This window comes from Cyprinus carpio, chromosome A8 (assembly GCF_018340385.1).
Source record: "Cyprinus carpio isolate SPL01 chromosome A8, ASM1834038v1, whole genome shotgun sequence".
In the NCBI taxonomy this organism is placed as follows: domain Eukaryota; kingdom Metazoa; phylum Chordata; class Actinopteri; order Cypriniformes; family Cyprinidae; genus Cyprinus; species Cyprinus carpio.
The window spans coordinates 14,354,738-14,375,185 of record NC_056579.1 but is presented as its reverse complement, the minus strand read 5'-3'; the positions used below and the strand labels follow the sequence as shown (position 1 = coordinate 14,375,185).

Here is a 20,448-nt window from a genome sequence, read left to right as displayed (position 1 = left end):
TTATTATCTCATATTTTCCACCTGTCTGAGCCCTGGAAGTGGAAGGTGAGATGTTGTGTATTCATTAAAGAGAGCCAAAGGGACTGATGACCAGAATTAGATGTGAACTTTGACATCCACCAACCGCACAAAGATGCCTCCGCACCACCTCTTTTTACCTCATAAGTGACCCAATGGATCAAATCGAGGACTTTGCAAAGAGGTTTTAGTTTCTATTTTGAGGGATATTTTTCATATTTTAAAATATGTATTATATAATGTAAATGTATTTTCAGGGGAAATGGATTAACTGAATCATAATTGTTCTAAATGTAATTCTAAGATAAAAATCCCTCTAATATCATGCTAGATTAAATCTTGATTAAATATTTATAATTTAACACAGTTTTCAACAAAGGGGATCCCTAACCCATCTGCTTAAAGCATATTTGTGAAAAAAAAAAAAAAAAAAAAAAAACATGGCACTATTTTCTGTATGTAAATTCTGTATGTTTCTGTTTCCGTATGCAGCTCTAAAGCTCAGGAACAAACTTCCCCAAAACCTCTGTGCTGCATCTGCACTCCAGACCTTTAAAACTGACCTCAAAACTCACTTATTTACAGTATGTTTTGTTCATTGATTGTCTGTCTCAATTTTCAGTTCTCTGCTTGATTTTATTACTTATCTTGTATATGATCTCTGTCTGCTCTGTCATGTGACTATATATTTGTATATATTTGTGTTCATGCTATCTATTAACCTTATGTAAAGCCTCATTATTATTATTATTAATTTGTATTATTATGGTACATCGGTTTATGCTTAAACAGTTTACAGTGTGCCAATGCCATACGAAAAATAACGTTAATTCAAGAAATTCTATTTCAAATGACTGTTGTTGTTCTGAACTTTCTATTCATCAAAGAATCCTAAAAAAACTATCCACAAAAAAAATTAAGCAGCACACCTGTTTTCAATATTGATAATCAAATTAGCATATTACAATGATAATATTTATAAGTTTTAAAATCAATTAAAATAAATTTTTATTTTCAATTGTATTAATATTTGTCATCACAGGAAAAAAATCAATTTTAAAATCAATTAAAATAAATTTTTATTTTCAATTGTATTAATATTTTACAACACTACTGTTTTATTGTATTATTGATTAACTTAAATGCAGCCTTGGAGCACAAAACACTTCTTTCAAAAACATTAAAAAAGAATAAATAATTTAAAGAATATTGAACTTTTTTTTTTTATGGACAACAAGACATAAATTCATTTAAATGACCTGTTTTTAAACTAAAGAATATATTTTAAAGACTCAATGTAATGAACTACACAAACTACACAAAATCCAAAGTTCTGCAACTAGCTCTCTCTCATTTTAACAGCTTAATAACTGCTAAAAAAGACTTTTGTTTAACAGTTAGCATGTTATTCCAAAGACAAAAATTCATTGTGCTTCCTATGCATTTTTCATTTATCATATTATTGTGGATAATGAGATAGATACTATGAGCTGTGAAAAAATGCCATTTTTGCTCTTGGAAAGGTTGACAACACAACATCTCATAGACAAAACAGTCTGTGCCACTAACCACGAACGCCATATGTGACAGCAAAAAAGATCCGGTAGTTTTCTGTGCTGATTAATTCCTCAAATAGCACATTATTCTTCAGAGTGAATTCCAGCATGTTATGTACTTAGCTCACACTTGCTCGAGCATGAGCGCTTTTAATACATCAAAACCGTTGTGTGTCACAATTGCCATTTTGCTTTAATGTCAGCCAGCCTCGCTGTGAGCTGCGGCTTTAGTCATGTATAATTCATCCGCTGTGTGGAGTCTGTCAGGAGGGTGGCCCATCTCACTGCTGTAGTGGGACTTTTTACAACACACACCACCACTGACACACACTTATCATGCCATCATCTCTGAGGGTGTAGCACTGTGTCTCTCGTAGCGGAGGTTTGGATGATGAACGCACACGGCAACACACAAACAGATATAAACAGAAACACTCAAACTTGTTCACACTTCATAATTATGCTACTTGTGTCTCGGATAACACAGGGACAGCCTAAACTGGATGTGGGTATGCTGTGAAATCATAAACATATAATTATGGGGGGAACGAATAAAAAAAGAAATACTAAACAAGCACAGCTTTAAACGGCTAGTCATGACAAGGTTTCAAAACCCACTCCGTGGAATCTCATTGGACGTCATCAGAAAGTCTTTATAAAGTCAACACGACTTTAAAATGGACCCCCTTTTACTTTCTTAATGTGAACGATTCATTGGTGCATGTTATTCCAAAGAATTTTTTTTTTTCATAATCTTCAATCAAAATGTAATAACTTGCTATTCTTCTTCTGAATAAAGTTCAGCCAATAGCGAAATAGCTATTTAGGTATCATTATAGCAAACTTACTATACATTTGATCTGGCTCCATTTATTTATTTTTGTTCTTATTGAATAACCAGTTTTACTTGGCGAATACATTGCATTGCATTTCTGGAGAAAAATATGGTTTGAAATCTAATTAAAATCAGATTTTTGATCACGCCTCTTGGTCTGAGTGAATAAATCAGATTTAAACATGTTTTTCATTTCTTTTTTTCAGCATTTTGTTGAGTGTGTTCAGGTTTGGACACTGCCCTCATTCAAATATAAAAAAAAAAAAAAAAAATAAATAAAAAAAAAAAACAAAGAAAAATAAAAAAAAAAACATTTAAAAAAGAATGGCAAAACATCTACACAAACCTACATGTGTTATGTCATACAGTATATACAGAGCAAAGTATGTTCCTATAAGGAAACAGGATAGAAGCCTTTCGTTTGTGAGGACAATGTCTATATCTTTCTCACATCCCCCTTTAAGCTTAATTACCCTGAACTGCTTGTATAATTCCATCATGATTTCATTGTAAATATGCTGCTGATTTACTATGGCTATAAAATGGCGCTCTGGCCTCAAGGGCGAGCCAGAGCAAACACAAGACAAGCTTCAGGGTGTCATGACAAAGAGCAGCCTATCAAAGCTATTGATCACCTGTGTTTTAATAGAATAATACAGTATAATCAAGCTTCTGCACTCTTGACAATTCAGCTGAACCAGCAAACCTGTCTTTGCTGAGTCTTACTTAGTTTAAGTATGAGGATTTTCCATGTTTCTTTCCCCGAGGAGTCATCTCTGCAGCTCCTAACATGAAATAATTATAATGTAGTCAAATAATTGCCTCGCAGGCTCATGTGTTGACAGCAGAGGCAAGAAGCTGTAACAGGAAACATGGAAGTAATTTTTCTCCATTACCATGTTTGATCCACACTGAGCAAAGTGTGGAACAAGTACGACAGCAGTAGATAAGAATTTTTCATTTTAATTTTACTCTGAACACCCACATGGAATTTATAAAAAGGTCAGAACTGGTTAGTTAAAAAAAAAAAAAAAAAAAAAAAAAACTTTTTAGTGTCATCATAAAAATTAAGCTTCATAAAATAACACACATACATATATGCGTACATACATGCATACACATCATAAAGTCACACATGTTTTGAGAATAATCTCATAACAGGATGAGAATAAAAAAATATATAATTTTGAGATTGTTGATGTATTTTCAGAAAGCTGATATATTTCAAGAACAGTCAAAATTACAACATTTCAACATAGCATTATGGGACATAGCATTATGTATAGGTAATTATTTGTATATAGTAGGTTACTGTTTTACTTCATTGTTGTATGTCTGTATTTATTTAGCACTGTGGTCCTGTGAGGCACGACATTTCGTTCAACTTTATGTCTCCACATGTAGCGGAATGACTTGACTTGATTAAATTTGCAAGGAGACTAAAGGAGTTACGAGACTAAAAGTAACCTAAAAAGTTAAATACACAGAAGTAAAATAATAATAACAAACATAATATAATATACATAATACATTAAAGTAACCTAAATTAAATACATAAAAGTAAAAAATAAAAAAAAAAAATATACATAATACACAAAAGTAACCTAAAACAACTAGACATACATCTAAAATGTTTTTCGTGATAAGCGTTTTAGAAGAATGTCTTATTGGACATTACTTTCCCTACTACTTCATTCCTTTAATCTCATAATGCTATTTTTTTTTCTTAGAACTTTTGCTTCATTCTCAAAATATTACTATTTTATTTTTGCTATGACTTTATTTTTAAAACTATTATTTTTATTCATGTGTATAAAAATGTATATATTAAATATTTTTTTCTAACATGGAACTAATACGCTGTTGTAAACAAAAAAAGCTGATTTACAAGTAACCTTTCTCTTCCTCTACACAAAATTTGTGCAACAGAGCCCTAATAGAGGTGCTATGGTTGTAATTTTTGGTCTTTGTGAGAAGGTAACTCACAGGGGAAGTTTAGTTTAACATCTAAACATTGTCTCAACTCACCTCTATCAATGTCCTTGTCAGTATTGTGCTACTTCAAAGTTTTATGAGCCTGAATGTTGCTATGATGGATGTTTGTTCTCGACAGTTAAAAACCCTGCAATTTGTGAAAACGTTCAAAACCCCCATCCACTCTGGGTTCAGTTTGTCATTATGGGCTCAAAAGCAGTTAACTCAGTTATCCCACATCCCAAGATGCCAACATGTGTTCATCCCCATAAAATCATCAGATGTTGGTTCCGTTTCATTATTCCCTGTGCAACAACCAAGTATACTTGCACCACTCAAAAAACAGCACTTTGAATAATCAAGAGATTCCTTTATAAGTGCAATAGTTCAGTCCGGTTCCCGTGGGCTCACGCCAGAGCACTTGGTGCCAGTGTGTCGCCACTCTCCTCCTGACAAAACCAAATTAATCCAACATCTAACAATCTGCCACAAGAGGAAGGTCCCCAGATATCATCTAACACTCCAACAGGGTGCTGTTTGCACTTGGCCAATGGTGGCAGAAGCATAGTATGATGGGTGGTGACAATGCAATTGTGTCCTGATGTGTGACCCATGCATGGGTCTATGTGCAGTGGGTAATGGGACCACGAGCCGAAAGAGGATTATGGGAGTAATCCAGCCACTGTAAGTTTATCAGCACATACCATGTTTGTGTCACTATTAATCAAGTTCCTCTTTGGGAAGCTTGCAGCATTAATAGCAAAGAAATAAATGAAAATACATGGCATTGAAATAAGACTGTCCCGAGGCAACCGGCACAAAACTACAAGTAAATCTAATGCAAATTCCAAATGCGGCAGGAAGTTTTTCGGTTTGAAGGAGCATAAGCTTTCAGTCTGTGAATTGAAAAGTTGCTGATGGTGGTAATAATCATTAGAATTTCATTAATCCATAACATCCCTAGGAATCAATAACAATCAATGACATTCTGGATGCTGTTGCCCATGCAAAAATAAATATGTACGTAAATAAATGTAAATACATGTTTCGTCATTCTGTCGAAAAAAGGTCTGCGGCGGTTCCATCTACGTCAAGGGAAAATTTATGAATTTACAATGCACTTCTCCTCTCACCATTGCAGACATCTTAGTAGCAAGCTTCCCATTTAAGTAAAGTGCATGAATTAAGGAGAAATACTAGCGTGAGTAATTTCATTCTTCATCCTTCATTCCACTTTAATCGAAAAAGCCAGCACTAGCTGTGTTATCTATTTTCCAAAGGCTGCTTTATGGCAGCCTGTTTGCCCATTCAACAGGACTCCCAGGGTGATATATTGTTTCCACAGACCCATGTAAAAACGACTGAGCTCTTTGCGACTGAAATTAAGCACAATGTAGAGATAATTTGATTGAGATGAGAAAATGGCCAGTGTGGTGTAATTGGCCGTGTAATGTAAGGGAACGACTCGGAGGATGTGGCGAGCGGCGGTGGCACAAGAGTTGTAAATAATCCATCATGCAGGATGAAATGCTCACCAGCTGACAGCCGTGGCCATCCAGCCCGATAAAAAAGCTGACACGTCAATCAGTGCCTCCACCCCATCTCTAAGAATTATCTCTGCTCGTAACATCCTGATTGCTGTCTCCCTTTGACCACCCAACAACCAACCATCAGGCTCCCGATACACAAAAAAAAAACACAACCCATCACTCAACAACTTAATGATTTACCAACATTACATAAATATAAAAAGGAAGTCTTTTTTTTCTGCAACAACAACAAAATATTAAGTTAAATAAACCGGGACTATTAAAGACATCACATGATGATGATGATGATTATGATGATAATGATGATGATGAGGATGATGATGACGATTAAAATTTTAGCACACACTAGCACACAAAGTTCTCAATTATGTTTCAAATAAACTCAAGTGTGTCATTTTTTTCAGTGTTAATATTCTTTTTCCTCTCCAAGCTTAATAAGCAGTGTCTAATTTTTGTAGGCTGATTTCTCCATAATGTGTAAACATTATTCTATGAAACATTGCTCTTTCTGAGCATCCTGACAAAGCTGTGAAATCAACTTTGTCATAGACGTTTCTACTACAGTTACTATTAAAAATATTTGAATATACAGGTGACGGTCATATAATTAGAATATCATCAAAAAGTTGATTTATTTCACTAATTTCATTCAAAAGGTGAAACTTGTATATTATATTCATTCATTACACACAGACTGATATATTTCAAATGTTTATTTCTTTTAATTTTGATGATTATAACTGACAACTAAGGAAAATCCCAAATTCAGTATCTCAGAAAATTTGAATATAACTTAAGACCAATACAAAGAAAGGATTTTTAGAAATCTTGGCCAACTAAAAAGTATAAAAATGAAAAGTATGAGCATGTACAGCACTCAATACTTAGTTGGGGCTCCTTTTGCCTGAATTACTGCAGCAACGCGGCGTGGCATGGAGTCGATCAGTCAGTGGCACTGCTCAGGTGTTATGAGAGCCCAGGTTGCTCTGATAGTGGCCTTCAGCTCTTCTGCATTGTTGGGTCTGGCATATTGCATCTTCCTCTTCCCAATACCCCACAGATTTTCTATGGGGTTAAGGTCAGGCGAGTTTGCTGGCCAATTAAGAACAGGGATACCATGATCCTTAAACCAGGTACTGGAAGCTTTGGCACTGTGTACAGGTGCCAAGTCCTGTTGGAAAATGAAATCTGCATCTCCAAAAATTTGGTCAGCAGCAGGAAGCATGAAGTGCTCTAAAACTTCCTGGTATACGGCTGTGTTGACCTTGGACCTCAGAAAACACAGTGGACCAACACCAGCAGATGACATGGCACCGAAAACCATCACTGACTGTGGAAACTTTACACTGTACCTCAAGAAATGTGGTATTGTGTGCCTCTCCTCTCTTCCTCCAGACTCTGGGACCCTGATATCCAAAGGAAATGCACAATTTACTTTCATCAGAGCACATAACTTTGGACTACTCAGCAGCAGTCCAGTTCTTTTTGAAGCGAGACGCTTCTGATGCTGTCTGTTGTTCAAGAGTGGCTTGACACAAGGAATGCGGCAGCTGAAACCCATGTCTTGCATACGTCTTTGTGTAGTGGTTCTTGAAGCACTGACTCCAGCTGCAGTCCACTCTTTCTGAATCTCCCCCACATTTTGAATGGGTTTTTGTTTCACAATCCTCTCCAGGGTGCGGTTATCCCTATTGCTTGTACACTACACTTTTTTCTATCACATCTTTTCCTTCCCTTCGCCTCTCTATTAATGTGCTTGGACACAGAGCTCTGTGAACAGCCATTCTCTTTTGCAATGACCTGACTTTTGTGTCTTGCCCTCCTTGTGCAAAAGTGTCAATGGTCGTCTTTTGGACAACTGTCAATTCAGCAGTCTTCCCCATGATTGTGTAGCCTACAGAACTAGACTGACCATGGCTGCATCCAAAAACTTAGGCAGAGGACTTGCTGCCTCGCTGCCGTATCAGGCAATGACTTTGCAGGCAGTGTTTTTGCACGAAGGCATCTCACAAAACTGATTTTGGACAGGCTTCTGAGGCAGTGTAACAGTTAAATGATCTACAGCTAAATAAAGAAAGCTTTTGTGATAACTAAGTGGATATTTCATTACTGCAATATCAGTTCCTCGCTAGAAATTACATCAAAAGTGGAAAACTTTGATCAAAAACAAACATACATTTACACACAAACTGACCACCGACCGCAACTTTCAGACGGCCATCTTTATTTTTTGGCTTAACTGTCACGGAATGGAACGCACACGATTGTGGGATATCAAAGGCACCAAAGGATACAATCTATGCTGCCTTCAAAAAACCCGGCCGGATGAAGGCATCTCAGGAGACAGGAACTGAAGCTAACATTGAATTCGGACGTGCCTTGACGCCTTCCTACCTTGGAATGCGTCCTCTGAAGGCAGCATTTTTCAGTTTTCGGATGCAGCCCATTTAAAGGCTTTGCAGGTGTTTTGAGTTAATTAACTGATTAGAGTGTGGCACCAGGTGTCTTCAATACTGAACCTTTTCACAATATTCTAATTTTCTGAGATACTGAATTTGGTATTTTCCTTAGTTGTCAGTTATAAACATCAAAATTAAAAGAAATAAACATTTGAATAAATATAATATACAAGTTTCACTTTTTGAATGAAATTAGTGAAATAAATCAACTTTTTGATGATATTCTAATTATATGACCAGCACCTGTAAAGTCTGTAAGAGGACAAAATGCTCATACTAAAATTGACTGGAGATGTGGCATTTGAATTGAAAATGACAGGAATGTACTGAATTGCAAAATTGTTGTTTTTTTATAGGTTTTGGGTTAAATCCCTGAAATAATGTCTATAGATAACACAAGCTCAAAATGTTTTCATGTTTTATTCTACAACATAAAATCAGTTAAACCCCACTCTGGCTTCTAGAAAAGGTAGCTGCTAAAAAGTACCATCCCATACCAAAAAAAAAAAAAAAAAAAAAAACCTTCAATGTACTGTTTCCATAAAATATGTTTAACGGAAGGATTACAACCTGAATTATACTCACATTTTTTGTTCAAACAAACTACAAATCAGAGATGCAAAACTGGGGGCAATTTTTGAACAAGATATCTGTAAATAAAATCAGACCCAAATAAAAAAAATAAATTATAGGACAATACAAATTTGGTCAATTCTAATAACTATGCAGTACTAGCAAACTTATCAGAATGTTGCTCAACAAAAAAAATTCCATGGTTTCTAATCCACCCTGAAATGGAACATTCATATAAAGAGATTCAACATCCATTATCACGAATCAAAGAAATGAAACAACAAAAGCATAAATATTTTCAGTAAGTGATCCAATTTCCTCAACTATAGGCTTATAGGGAGGAGTATCTTTGTAAGCTTTATGAATTTTAGGAAGCATATACAAAACCGGTGTAATAGGATGTTCAACATGCATGATTATATACTATTGCTCTAGTCAGCAAACCCATCTGAAACAGGTGGTTTAATGTGTCATGTGTAAATGTTGAGGTAAAGTAAAATTGAGGTAAAGGATTGCTCTTCAACTTCTCATAGAACATTGTTTTGGAGAGTTGCCTCAAATTTTCGGACTCATAATCCTGTTGATCTAATATTAACAGTTTTTTTTTTAACATTACCAGAATTTAAATGTGAATTTAAATTCAAATTTAAATTGTAATTCTGCATGCTGCTTGCTATTCAAAGTCCAATAAAATTTCAGTTCAGGAATTGAATTTAAATTTAAGTCATTCTCGATTGACATGGCACACAATCCTAGACAGAGAGAGAGAGAGAGAGAGAGAGAGATTCAAGAAGCTTCTATTCTATTCTCCATTCAATCTCATTGCTGTCCAAGTAAAACAACCAAGATACTACAGAGATTTTCCTTTCCTATGGGGACACTCATAATTATATTGTCACATATGAATTTATGGATTTAGAAAACCATGCTGTCTCATGCATTCAATCTTTATTAATTTCTATGGCAAAAGGGCAGCGCTGCTCATTACAATTCATCACAAAGACTCTTTGTACCTGGTAAGACTCTCCTTGTCTGTCACCACGGCACAGGCACCAATGATGTCAGGCCAGCTATAAAGCATACAATGAATCTGAGCAGTCATCATCTCCTGTCCTTCATTTTAAATAATGTATTTGAAAAGGCCTCTCCATTTCCTGCTCCTGTGGAAAGGATTTGTCTGAGCAGCAGAAAAGTTTCTCATCCGTCAATCAGCATAAGAGCTCAGCGGAGTGTTCACCTCCAAACTGTCACCTCGAATGAACACCTCAAATATAAATTCTGATGTAAATGGGGAAAAAAAAACCTGGCAACTCTATCTAAAATAATTTTAATGACATAACCACCTTGCAAATTCCGTTTATCATAACTTCATCACAAGTGACTCTGTTGAAGAGGAAGCAATCATCGCCTCTTGTCTGTTTAACCTTCAATGCAGATATGAACATCACCCTTTTTGTCATGTGTTATCTTTTCACGCTTCTGTAATGTCTTTCTTTGTTCTTATTTATTGACATTTTATTTTCCAGTGTGGATCACACAGATGCTCCAATTTCTCTTTTGCAGTGTTTACCTTTTGTCCAATCAGAGCTCTTAAGGTCATAGCCAATGCTGATTGAGTTCACCCGCTATGTTTGTCTGCTTCTGTAAGCGTGACCTTGGGTGGTGGTTAGAGAGACTTGTCTAAACATATCTGCATGTGTGTTTTCGTGTGCCCATGCATGTTTGTGTGTGAGTGAGGACAGAGCCATCAGTCACCACAGTAACCTTGAGCCAGAGTCACCACAGACATTGACGAGTTAGTGAGGCCTGTGAATCACGCATAGTCCACGGGCTGATGGGAAACAGCAGTTGCCTTGTCCTGACAACTGAGAATGTAAATAAATTAATAAATATTTTGCTGTGGTAGCGAGATGAAGATTGTGGAACTAATGTGCTGATTTTTGTCAAAGCTACATGATATAACAGGACTTTAATATTCATTTCTAAGAGCAAACTGAAAATTATCTGACAAAGGCTGTCTATCTATCTGTCTGTCTATCTATAGTGTTTCCCATACACTGATTTATTTGTGGCGGCCCACCAAAATATCCACAAGCAGCGCATTCAGTTGCCCGTACCGCAGTCTACAAAATAGCATTTCCAAGCATCTACCGCTGTTTGGGCTTATAAATATGAACATAGTTAGTCTGTAAATATGCACATAGTTTGCGCAGTGCGCTGCATGAGACAAAAAAAGTAATATAGCCAAAACCACCACATACAGTTGCTCATTAGTGTAGAGTTATGTTGATTTCATCATTTACATTTACATTTATGCATTTAGCAGACTCTTTTATCCAAAGCGACTTACAGTGCATTCAGGCTATTCATTTCTTTTACCAGTATGTATTCATCAGATGATGCTGCACATTATAAATCAGGATTTAAGGAGTATAGTATGAGTGACTACTGGTTGTATTTAGTCACTTTTTATGCTTGTATGTATATCCATAACATAACACTGTATATATATATATATATATATATATATGTGTGTGTGTGTGTGTGTGTGTGTGTGTGGTATAAATATAAATATATATATATATATATATATATATATATATATATATATATATATATATATACACACTTTAAATATAATTAAAAATAAATTGTTATTAAATTTATTACAATTAACATACAATTTAAAAATATATACAAAAATATTACATGAAATAAATATTAAACAGGCCTTTTGAAACATTTCTTTGGTAACAAACTGAAATATGCTAAAAACGTTTAAATGTTGTACTAAAGTTACTAACTGAAAACTAAAAATAAAAAATAAAACTGAAATAAAAAAACAAATGGAAACTATTTAGAAATATTATAGAAATAATACATATAAAAAAGGATGTAAAATTAAAATAAAAAATATAAAATGAAAAATTTATATTTTATGTTTATTTTAATTTTACATCCTTTTTTTTCATTTCTACAATAAATAACAGTATACAAATAAATAGGTGATTCAAAACTCTCTCTCTATATAAATCTAGTTAAAGGGATAGTTCACCCAAAAATGAAAATTGGCCCATGATTTACTCACTTTCAAGGCATCCTAGATGTATATGACTTTCTTCTTTCAGACAGATCCAATCGGAGTTTTATTAAAAAAATTTTATAATGGTAGAGGGTGGGTGTTTCCATTCAACAGTTCAAAAGAAGTCCAATAAAGGGCATCCATCCATAATAAAAAAGTACTTCACACGGTGAGCCATTTTTTCTGTAGATTGTGCTAACAAGCTTCTGTAGCTTGTCATATGCAGAAGCCGTTCCGGGGCAGATGACGTAGGACGTATGCGTAGCGCATGCACCGGTGAGAATATGCTAGTCTCACGAAAACCAACGTTTGTTTACAGGAACAAAGGAAGCAAAGTTTCCTTACTTTAGCAAAGGAAAACCAGGTTCCTCTCGGCCAAAATCCTCCGTCATTTTTCTTTACAAATCCTCGTTTTGTAATTCTAATTCATGACCGGTGTTTTGTTTTGTTCTCTCTTCTCTGCTTCTGCGTTCGTCACTTCTCACTGGCGCATGCGCCACGCATATGTCCTATGTCTTCAGCCCGGAATTAATGTGTACACGACAGTTAGCAGAAGCTAGAGATTACGGTTTATAATGTTTTAAATATTGATATTTTTCTTACAAAAAAGCATCGATTCGCTACATGAGGCCTTTATTCACCCCTGGAGCCGTGTGAGATACTTTTTATCCATCTGAAAGAAGAAAGTCATATACATGTAGGATGGCTTGAGGGTGAGTAAATAATGGGCTAATTAACTACTTAACTACTAAAGTAATTGGTTGTCAACCATCGTGACCCAGACAAAGCTACACAAACCCATCATGTTTCCTCAACACACTGCACCTAAATTGTCTACTGGAGTGGATGGTTTCCCTCCATAGTCTGACAGCTTGTCAGCACAAGTGTGATGGACATGTTTCTCTGACTGTTCACCATACACACATCACACAGACAGATGGCTGGTGGAGGCATGTCCTCACCTCTCACCTAACTGACATGCTCCGTCATGTCTTCTGTCTGTCCATTGTGAGGCTGATCTCCTGTTAATTGCCTGGCCTGGGACCCTTCACCCAAGAAAGACCATTCATAATCTGACTTCATCACTTCAGTGCCAGACTTCCTCTGACAGGTAGCACATGAATGAATACATTTTAGCTTTCTCTTTCTCGATGCTGGACAGGATCCAGAAAGATTTGCTATGCTTGATAGCGGGTTAAGAGTAGCATTTCCCACTCGCTGAATAGATGCAACAAGGTTGAAGGTATAGGCAGAAACAAAACTAAATCAAATACATTATTGCTAGTACATTATTATCCAATGTCCAATAAACAATCAAATGTTTCCCAAATGCAAACAAAGCTCGTAATGCTTTCATAAAGTGTCCGAGCAGGACCCAGAATAATATGTTTAGAGCTGTCAGTGAACATTAATCTTGACACATGTCTCTCCTATTGACTGTTTAATGGGGCTCTATGGGTCATGCAGAGAATCTGGGGCACAGATTTACACACATTAATGTTTGTATGAGCTTGTAAAAGACTCTGTTAGACTTCAACAATAAGAATAGAAGAGCATCAATTATTTCAATAAATGTGACTCAACAAACTCCAGTATTGCACATTGGAGACTCACACAATAAAGGCAAAGCCTTTTCTGATTTTTTTTGAGAAACTTCTAAAGGTTGTTTCAAACGTGCCACATTTGTTGAAACGCAGTCCCGCGACTAATGTGATTCTTTATTTTGTCATTATTTAATACCAGCCCTAGTAAAATATGTTGACAATTGACCATTAAACACCTGAGAAGCAGCTGCATGCTGAAACATGACTTCTAATAGAAGCAATTTGTCTCTAACTATACACAGAATGTCTCCTGAACAATGAACTGGCCTTTAAATCAGCTTTATAGCGCAGACAAAAGGCTTAGATAAGCCAGATACACTGCTTTTATGTGACAGTTCCTGAACAAACCAGAACACTGCTGCTTTAGTTCCAAGACCTGGTAATGAACGCTCACAACAGATGTTTAATAGTCTTCCCTGCTGCGGTGCTGGAAAACCTAAACACACACACTGCATGCAATCAAAGCCCAAGAAGGAGGCTACAAATGTCTTCTTTTTTTTTTTTTATATAATTCATCATTAATAAATAATTCCTTTATTAAAATAATAATAAAAAAAAAAAAAAATTATACACACATACACACTATATACTGAATAGTTAACAGTTAATAGTAACATAATATTAATTACTAACCTAACATTTATTTATAAAACAGTAGCTGCTTGTCTTCTGTTTGTATTTTCACAGCAGAAATGAAAGGTTGTACAAATTTATGAATTAACCACTCGCTTTTACACTGTCCTGGTCTACTGACATTTGTTATGACATCCGTTTTGAACATTACAATGCACATGATAATGTTTGTTAATGCTACAATTAGTAAATCCACTTCACCAGATAATTACTCTTCAACAGTGATGCTACAGAGCTAAAGCAAAAATGGAAGTTCAAAGACAAAATGATGGCTTCTTGTTTGTTTCTCTGACACATAAGGTCTATATATAGAACCATTCAGGGTATGGGATTAGTGATTTTTTTATGAAATGAATACTGTTATTCAGTATTAAATAAAAGGTATCATGGTTTGCAAAAAAATATTAAGCAGCACAACCATGTTTAACACTGATAATAATAAATGTTTCTTGAGGATCAAATCAGCATATTCTGACGGATCATGTGACACTGAAGACAGTAATGGCTGCTAAAAATTCAGCTTTGCCATCACAGGAATAAATTACATTTTAAAACATTAAAATAATAATTAATTATTTAGGCCTAAGCAACACATGGTTTCCAATGTATTCTTGCAAAATAATTTGTCCCAAAAAGGTAGCCAAGCGCTCTGCGAGAATAACGTTTTCCCATTCAAATCCAATAACAAAAACAATAAGCTGCTATAAATGTTCTGCGATGATTTCCCGGCTGAAGTGCGTATCTTTAAGACTCTGAGCTCCCCCAGATCAACTTATTATCCCCAGACCCAAGACTCATTACAGCTGCCTGCAGTCTCAACCACTACTGATGGTTCCTGTCCTATTCCACGTTCAACCAAAATTGGATTTTGATTGCTTTTCACAGGATATTTTTAATTAAAGGCGAATGAGAATAGCATGTGAAATTAAGCAATACTTCATGGTTTAATTCCCAGAGAGAGTTATCAGAGAGAGAGAGAGAGCAAGGCCATTTAATGGCTTCCTTACAAATATTGCCAATTAAAACAAGGGATATTTTTCAATCAGAATGAATTACTATGACCCATAGGAAGAAAGGGACTTAGGCCAAAATGGAAAACGTTACAGCTTTGCATTATAGTAAAAAAAAGTGAATGTGTCAGAGTGAATGTATTGACGCATACTGTATGTAATCTGCCATAAAAGCTCTGAAATATTCAATTTACCATGACATCATATCCTGCCTTGAGCTGTGAGTCTCACAGATCAACATAATGTGAACTAGTTAAAAGCCACTTGGACTAACAGATTGAAGGCCTTGTGTTAAATGCCCGCTGGCTGGATTTGAAGGCCACTACTTGCATCTGTGCAGTGCAAAGAAATCTATTAGTGTAACAGCAGCCATATGCGATATGTATTCCTAGGTTCTCGTGTGTGTGAATGTACCTCAGTAATGAAGGCCTTTGCTGTGGCAGGGCTCATGAACAGCACAGCACGCCTCAGTGTGTCCCTGTAGCGATGCAGCTCTTCCACCCTCATGGTGCGGAACATTCCAGTGATCATCATGTTAATATTGGATTCCACCTTTTGGAGAGACACATCCATCCCCTGCTGAGACGTCTGGTCTAAGAAGTTCTCTATGCCCCGGATATCTGAACAACAACAGACAATATAAATCAAACTACATCCATTTTTTTACATCCATATCACATAAATATTCGCAAAACATTGTTTTTTTTGTGACTGTCTTGGATTAATACACACATCTACAGAATGTTTTTATTTACAGAGGCAGTTGTAAAAATTGAATAGTAAGATATTATTTAATCTGAAGGTTAATGAAATGAAAAAAAAAAAAAAAAAGTAGTGATCGGCAGGTCATGTGATCTCAACATGGCTGCCCCCATGAGGGTGTCTGCTCCATGTGAAATGAAACCACTTTTATTAGGCTGCTGATATTACTGAAGTCTTCATATCATGCGAGTATACATGATTTTAAACACACTAGTTCACAATTTTGGAATCAGTAAGATTTATAAATTTCTTCAGCAAGGACACATTAAATAAATCAACTGTTTTCAATAATATACAGTATAAGGTAAAATATTACTGTTTTTGCTGTATTTTTGATAAAATAAATGCAGCCTTTGTGGGCATAAGATACTTCTTTTAAAAACATTTTTTTTTTTTTTACACAAGGATGTGAATGTATTTTTGAAATAAAATAAAAATAAAAATACAAAAAATACTGAATGCACCTTTTAAATGCAAGAGCAATAAATGTGTCCCACACAGTACTTTATTAAAATGTTAAATAAAAAAGTACAAATCAATAAAAAGTGATTCATTATTTATTTAGCATAAAAAAAATAATGCATATAACACCCTTGGAGGCAAGCAAACTTGTTAGCAAATAGCAGAGATGGGCACTCGAGTTAGTGACTCAAGTCACACTTGAGCCGCATTTTTATAGACTTCAGATATGACTTAGACTCGACCTGAAATGACTCGAGATTTGACTGTACTCAAGGAATAGGACTTGTGAATATTTTAAAAGCAACTTCTATCCTTAAATACTTACATAACATGAAACTCATAAGTTACATGAAATTCATAAGGTGGACCGCATCCACACCCCGGCATCCATCCAGACCGTGAGGCATAAAAGAATCATGTATTATACAGTATATAAATTTTGTCTATAGCCTATAAAACAGTTCATAAATAGGAAGATTTCAATAAATGAGGATTCTGAATAAGATTTTTTTTTTTTTTAACAAGCCATTAAATGACTTGAGACTTGACTCAGACTCGTGACCAAAGACTCGAGACTTGACTCAGACTCCAGCGACAAAGACTTCAGACTTGACTCGGACTCCAGGTTAAAGACTTCAGACTTGATTCAGATTACAAGTTAGTCATGCAAAATAGGTACTCTTTCTCCTCCTGCTCAACTGAACCTGAGCAGAAATGCTGAAAGGTTGTGTATCACTTGTTATACATTGATTTAAATTAAAAGTTGTTTAAAGATGGATTTTGTTATGATAAACAGAAACAAAAGTGTGATGATTTAAAAGCCTATTAAATGTTCAAATATAATGTCAAAGGACTATAATTACCCATTTTATCTTCAAAAATTACAAAATCATTTTATTTATTAAGAAATATCAGAATTGACATTGATATCAGTGATAGTACTAGGTATCAGACTAAATATAAACTCCCTTATGCCTGGGAATATTAACCATTTTGTTTTCACCTTCAACATTAACGTGACAACCGTGTAGCACAGGAACGCATTAGCATGTGTGCTAACAGTACTCAGGAGTGGGCGGCAGCAAAAACCTGTGTAGAACATTTATCACTGCGGTGTGACGAGGCAGAAGTGCTGTCTCAGGGCTGCGCTAAATAAAAGATGTATTTCACAGAGGAAGAGTTGCTGCACACTCATCCCTCTGCGCAGGCGGCCTTTCCCTACATCAAACCGTTTCAACCGGAGCAGGGAGGCGTTGAGAATGCAGGATCAAAGCGTCCCTGAAAGATGGGACTGGGGCGACAGAACTAGGGGGAATTAAGGTGGGGGGTGTTGAAGGTGAGACTGACTGTGTGACAGAGATGTGAGCAAAAAAGAGACTTTCAGGAAAAGCATCACATTAAAATGTGTCTTTACTCTAGGTAACCCTTCAGTCATGAACCGCTAAAAGACTTAAAATCATGCTTACGTTTTAGATGCATAACTGAAACAGAAAAACAACATGAAACGACTGGAAAATCCATCTTAAGCTAATAGCATCAGCTAGTCCACCTTTAGCTAGTCATTAGCTACAGTAGATCATCTTGCATCTGCAAAAACAGATACCAGATGGTCAATAGGGTAGTTATTTGGAACATGGTCTAACATCAAAGATCAGCTTGGATCGGCTACCCCTCAAGAAAACATCTAAACACAACTACCATTTTAAACCAGATTTTCCAGCAGGGTATATACTCCCATTTTCCAAAATATGCTTACTAAAACATGACATATTTTCATATTTAATTGTCAGGCTACAGAACTTTGTATTTCCTGATTGCAATATAGATATTTATATATTTTATAAAATAGATTTTTAGATACTTAGATATCTATTTTGACTCCTATAGTAGGTGTTTTTCGTTTTCTTTTCTTTTTTTAACTTTCATAATAATTTGGGGAGGGGGTACAACAATACAATACTGCTTAGGGTGCCAATTTGGCCAGCAGCGGTCCTGGACCCCGTCCTGAGTTAGCTCAATCGGCCATGTTTACCTTCACGCTAGAGCATTTAAAAGCAGCATTCAAGTTCAAAATTGCATTCTTAAATCTATAGAATCTATTCGGTCAAGAGCAGGGAGTGATTTAATACACAGATCCCATATAAACATGCGATTTCATTTCCCAGCTGTTTACCTACGCAGACATAACCAACTGTTTTTGTAGTGTGTTTTTAACAACATTGTGTGTATTTGACAGTTTAAGTGCAATAAGACATGAAAGAGAACTTAGTTTAGTGCTCACATGCCATGTGACCGCCGCTTTCGGTGCGTGTGCTTCTGATGTGTCCACTCAGAAAACACTATATCAGAATTTCCAGCTGATATGGCTTTAAAATGCATGATTTCAACACGATATAAATGAAAATCAAAACCAAACAGATGTTTTTTGGCAGAGAATTTGAGGTATGAGCTGTAAAGGCAAAGAAAAGGGAGTGGGGAGCAGTAGCTCATTTGCATTTAAAGATACAGGCACGAAAACAGCGTGTTTCTGCTTCCACTCAAAATTATATCAATTATCTGTGGGGTATTTTGAGCTGAAGCTTCACAGACACATTATGGGGACATCTGAGACTTATATTATCTTGTAATAAGGGGCCTAATAGGTGCCCTTTAAAATAATGCGTTTATGTACTTTTTTATTTTAATTTAATTTTTATTAGATTTTCAAAAGACCACACACACACACACACACACACACATACACACACACACACACACACACACACACACACACACACACACAAAACAAACAAACAAACAAACGAGCAAAATAAAACAGAGATAAGAAACAAATTCTGTCAGCACTTGAATACTAACTTGACATAGTACTAACCTAGATATGAGTACTTTACAATTCTAAGGACATATATCTTACTACCCAATGGACAGGTCACAAATAGATTCTACAACTCTTTGCCAGGACTGTACTGTACTGTTCTTTTTTTTTTGTACAACTTTTCAAACTATACTGTACATGCATTTTATGTCAAACTTAAAATAATATTTATGCATTTTATATCATGCATAAATATTATTTATGCATTACTTATCTGAACTATCCCTTTAACCAAAAACATAATAAATAGTTTGGGAACCGTTATATTATTTCCTCAGTTCAGACATTAAAAACCGCAGTGCACAGTGCTACTGCGATAATCACTGTATTATGTATCTTGTTTCTGGAAAAGCTACACTATTAAGAAAATAACTGAATTGCTATCACACTGCTGAAAAATGTAGACAAGTTAGTGTCACTATTTAAAGTTAATTACCTCCCAACACTGCTGTAAAATTCTCTGTTGAAGTACCATTTAACTGAAATCCACTGTTTTTAACTTTAAGGACACAAGAAAGCTTGAATCAGAGTGGTTTAGCTCTTAGCTTAATTAGCAGGGTCATCACCGCCTCCACCTCTACTGAAACTCTGTCATTCGATGCAACTAAAAAGCGAAGACGAGGACAACATCCACAGCATGCTGGAGGAGGGTCAAAAGCACCGGTGCCTCCATCTGTGCACTGGATCCAATTTAAAGCAAATCTACGGCTGCGGTTCTGCTGGAAATCTCTTATTGGGTTCCCCTGCTAGTGTGGAGGGCAGGGCTCCAGCAGACAGCAGCTTGTGTTTATAGCGGAGGACACATAGGGGGACCTGATACGGTCCCTGTGCTAGAGTGGCATCTGGGTAGGAGCTGTTTATGGCAATGTTACACGGCTATGATACTGCAGGATGGGGTTGCGGAAGGCAATGGTGTGTTAATGCAAACTGCTTGTTATTTCTCAGTTACAAGTCTATGATTTCAGGGACATTACAGAGCTCCCGTTCAAAGATGAGGAGCCTGCTCGGCTTTATTACTTCTGTCTTTAAAGGAGAGGTTATAGCGTGGGAGATTA

General features: G+C 35.9%; 1 protein-coding gene across 5 annotated transcripts in view; it reads right to left on the bottom strand.

Moving 5' to 3' along the window:
- The window catches only part of LOC109050830 (glutamate receptor ionotropic, delta-2-like), a 367,305-nt gene that overhangs the window by 128,247 nt on the left and 218,610 nt on the right, over nt 1-20,448 (bottom strand). For all 5 annotated transcript variants that reach the window (XR_006160661.1, XR_006160662.1, XM_042762408.1 and 2 more), the window contains exon 4: nt 15,709-15,914. Coding sequence is in view for 3 of the 5 variants with exons in the window: in XM_042762408.1 (XP_042618342.1) it covers nt 15,709-15,914 (206 nt within the window). In the remaining 2 variants the exon portion in view is untranslated. The remainder of the gene's footprint in view (nt 1-15,708; nt 15,915-20,448) is intronic.